Source organism: Onychomys torridus, chromosome 20, assembly GCF_903995425.1.
Source record: "Onychomys torridus chromosome 20, mOncTor1.1, whole genome shotgun sequence".
Taxonomy (NCBI): Eukaryota; Metazoa; Chordata; class Mammalia; order Rodentia; family Cricetidae; genus Onychomys; species Onychomys torridus.
The window spans coordinates 48,212,412-48,216,882 of record NC_050462.1 but is presented as its reverse complement, the minus strand read 5'-3'; the positions used below and the strand labels follow the sequence as shown (position 1 = coordinate 48,216,882).

The following is a 4,471-nucleotide window of genomic DNA, read 5'->3' as shown; positions in this document are numbered from 1 at the left end:
GGATAATAAGTGAAACCCTGTCTCAAAAAGTTAAACTGTTCCCCTCAAGGCTCATGCAGAAAGGGAGATTGAAAGAGTATTAGAGCTAGAGGGGATAGATGTGTCCAAGAAAACAGTGTCGTACAGGACTGATACTCCTATGAACTCAAAGCGACTATGGTAGAATCACAAGATCTGAATTGATTGGTTCAGGCAAGGTGGAAGCCCAGCTTTGAGAGAAAAAGTGAACATGGGGTCCCTTTCCTAACCAAGAAACCATTTGCAATTGATACCCACTGATAAAGGGAAAACCGATTTTCTGTAATACAGTCTCAGTGGATATATCAACCACCCTCCAGAGCAGGTCTCATGCCCAAGAGTAGGTTGGCCAATAGGAAACAAACTTCATGACTTTTTTTGAGTATTTTTTATTTCATTTTCTTTTGACTTGTTATGTTTTTAATCTTGTTTTTTTTTTGTGGGTTTTTTTGTGTGTTTTGTTTTTTTTTTTAGAGACAAAGAGAGACAAGTAAAAAGAGTATAAAGTGGGGTGGATAAGAAAATAGAGAGGATCTGGGGGAGTTGGAGGAGGGTGAACCATATCAAGAAATTTAAAACTAATAATAATAAAATACAGAAAATGGTTTGTAAAAACAAAGAAGGTAATTTAAATAAATGCATATTACTCAAATTAGCCTAAAATATTACTTGGGAATCAGTAGGAGTGGGAATTATATTTTCAGAATATCAGGAAAGAATTGAAAATGTTCAAATATTTATAACAAAAAATACACAATATTTTCCAATATATAAATAGCTTATAACATTCAGAAATGAGTATTCAGGAAATAGGATTAGATACGAGTAGTCTGCTTGTAGTTCTAACAAATAAGTAAATGTAAAAACAAAGAAGTAGAGGAGGTGCATTTCTATTACCCTGCTGGATTCTTAATATCACCTTCAAATATTTACAGAAGAGAACACATCAATTCACACATATTACTTTTCTCCACACTGGAAGAATTTAGAAGACATGAGAAACCACACATTGGTGACAACATTCATTCTTCTTGGATTGACAGAAGACCCAAACTGGCAAATTGTAATCTTCATTTTCCTATTTATAACATATCTGCTGAGCATTATTGGAAACCTTATCATTATCCTTCTGACTCTGCTGGATTCCCACCTCAAAACACCCATGTATTTCTTCCTTCAGAAGTTTTCATTCTTAGAAATCTCATTGACATCTACCTGCATCCCTAGATTCCTGGTCAGCATAGTGACCAAGGATAAAACTATTTCCATTGAGGCTTGTTACACACAATTATTTACTGCCTTTATCTTCGGGATAGCACAGTTTTTCTTGCTGGCTGTCATGTCCTATGACCGCTACGTGGCCATTTGTAAACCCCTGCATTACACAACCATCATGAACACCAGAGTCTGTACTTTGCTATTTGGCACTTGCTGTTTAATTGCTTTGTTGGCAATCTGCCCTGGAGTTGTTGTAAGTCTAGGTTTGGAATTCTGTGATTCTATTATTGAACACTTTATCTGTGACTACTCTCCCATCTTGAAGCTTTCCTGCAGTGATACAAGGTCTATGCAACTGGTCAACTTCATTTTTGCAATCATTATTCTCCTGCTTACCTTGGCACTAGTAATGTTCTCTTATGGGAAAATCATAAGTACAATTCTGAGGTTCCCTTCTGCCCAGCAGAAGAAGAAGGCTTTCTCTACCTGTTCCTCCCACATGATTGTTGTCTCCATCTCTTATGGCAGCTGCATTTTTATGTATATCAAACCTTCTGCAGAAGAGAGGATAGCTTTAAACAAGGGGATTGCCATACTCACCATTTCAGTTGCACCAGTACTAAATCCTTTCATATATACCTTAAGAAATAAACAAGTCAAAGAAGCCCTGAGGGATGTCATTAAAAAATGCACCTCAGCTACTTCAAAACAGTGACTTTGTCCTGATAGAGTGTGCTAGTAAGATCACTGAAAGTTATAGGTCATATCAGCTACTGTTTTGACATGTCTCTGTTTTACTTTTGTATTGTGGAAATTGCAGAAGGTGTCCATACTTGACTCTAACTCTTCTTCTAGAATTTTTTAGTTTTAGTGATATCTCTCTTCATGCTTTCTCCTATGTGTTGCTGGAAACACTTCATTCTTTTAATTTAATGTTATGAATTGTTTGGCTTCCAAAATATTCCACTAAGAATTCCCTATGGAAACAGCATATGTCTATGATTTTTGTAACAAATATGTGCTTAAAGAAAATATTATTTAGGAGGTGATTTAATAATAGCTTATTTATTCTATAAATCTCTAGGAACACTTTCTTCTGCTTTACTTTCCTGAATACCTTGATTTTTGGAAACAAACTCTTCTTCCATCCCCCTTAATTTTATTCTTTCTTATTCACTATCTCTGTTTTTCTTAATAGTGACTGATAGAAATTTTCCATACATATTCTTTATTTTTTATAGGTCATCTACAACATTTTCAATTTTTTCTTTTTTATTCTCTCTTTGTCTCAATAAAATACTTAAAAATCTATATTTGCAAACCAGAATATTATTTACAGTCATCAGTAATACATATCCTTGTGACATATTCCACACTTCTCACTTTGAAGACTTTTGATTTTCAAAATAAAGAAACCAATAAAACATACAAGCATGGACATGCTGCATCTTCAGTATCTGCTCTCAATCCTGTATATGTGTCTGTTCTCTAGGTCAGATTCCAATCAACCACCACTGCTATTCATCATAACATGCACATGATAAAAACTGGAGCACATGTTTAGCATAATAGAATTTACATGAGAAGAAATCTAGCCAGACATTTTTCTGATTAAGAACAAAACATATGTTCTCTAAATTTGAATAATATATACTTATACCAGCCTCTTAATGCTCTTTATTCCAGTTGGTTTACTTTATACTACTTATAATAATTCACTATGGATCTTCAAAGACAGAGAAAAGAATCTGAATTTGATACTGTTAGGAGAAGCTCACCAGTGATGACCACTCAAATACAGCTAATCGAAAGCTTTTTTCCAGCTTCTGGGATTATACTCAGATATTTGGATCCTAAGTGTAGCACCAATTGTCCAGCACATGGGGGATTTGAAGGCAGAAATTATATCCTGGTGTCTTGCTCTGCAGCTGGACTGGGTGGCATGAGCAACCAATTTGACAGAGGCTAAGTGGCTAGATGGAATGCATTCTGCATAGGAAGTAAAGATAAGCAGCTAGCCAGAAGAGAAATGACTATAAATTAACTAGGACATCTTGACCTTGGATTCCTAGAACAGAGTTAGATAATTTTCCAATAATGCCTCAGGATTCTCCATAAGAGAGATCTAGTTCTAGTTAAACCTAAAATCGCCTTAGCAAAAATAAAAATGGAGGGACTTCTGCACTGTCTGCCCTGTCACAATACTCTGTGCTCCTTAACTAAAATATCCTCATACAGTATCCTTACAGACACTTCTATTTATACTGGAGTCTGATAGCAATTTGTGTTTTGAAAGCATAAGACATAGCTCTTGAACAGCCTTTTAATAGCAGGATGAATATAAATGTATATGTATGCATTAGATCTAAAGAACTTTATTTACATAGAATAATTTTGCAAGTAAAATAATTTACAAGGGTGTTCCAAGTATATTAATTATTTACTGAATCTGTTTCAATATTACTTGTTTGCTTAATGGGTTTGCATTTTTAAGCCCAAGGACAATTTATTTAGAATGTAAAAGTAAAACCTCTAGAGCAGACAAACTAAATCTTATCATCTGCCCAGAAGGGAATGGAGGAATAAAATAGAAAACAAAAACCATAGCAATTGAGTTATTGTTCTGGGGACTTGACAGATGATGGAAGGTAGCCAAAGAGTTGGGGGTGGAGGTTTTAGAGAAAAATAAGGAAGCCCAAAGTATCATTGAAAGCATACTTTGGTTCTTGCCAGTATCAGAAGGAGAGAGAAGAGATATATAAGATGATAGATAAATATAGATACATACATACATACATACATACATAGAAACATAGATACATAGAAAGATGATAGATATATCAATGATAGATAGATAGATAGATAGATAGATAGATAGATAGATAGATAGATAGACAGATAGAAGCATCTTGGGTCTGTTCTCTGAAAAGTGGGCTGGCCCATCTAAAACTCATGCCTCTCTGCTTCTAGGGAATGACCTGACAATTGAAAATTCTGAACAGAAAAAAAATACAGTAGCACGTGAAATAATTATTCCAGAGTAGAAAATGAAATTCTCCTCTTCAGGGATCCCTAACCTTGCTATTTCATTGCTATACAGGCTGCATTAAAGGGAAAATTGCCAGGGTATGTCTGGTTGGGCACTGTTCCCCCAGCATCTTTTATAGCATGGGGTTTGGGCTGTAGTTAAGTACAGATTTACTGACTATACTGCCAACTTGGAAACAGGGCTTAT

General features: G+C 35.1%; 1 protein-coding gene across 1 annotated transcript; it reads left to right on the top strand.

Annotated features, from left to right (window-relative positions):
* The first annotated feature begins 1,012 nt into the window (after positions 1 to 1,012).
* Positions 1,013 to 1,951, top strand: LOC118570916 (olfactory receptor 6C2-like). The gene has a single exon (XM_036169650.1). The coding sequence runs from the start codon at positions 1,013 to 1,015 to the stop codon at positions 1,949 to 1,951; it is 939 nt and encodes a 312-aa protein (XP_036025543.1).
* Positions 1,952 to 4,471: the final 2,520 nt, after the last annotated feature.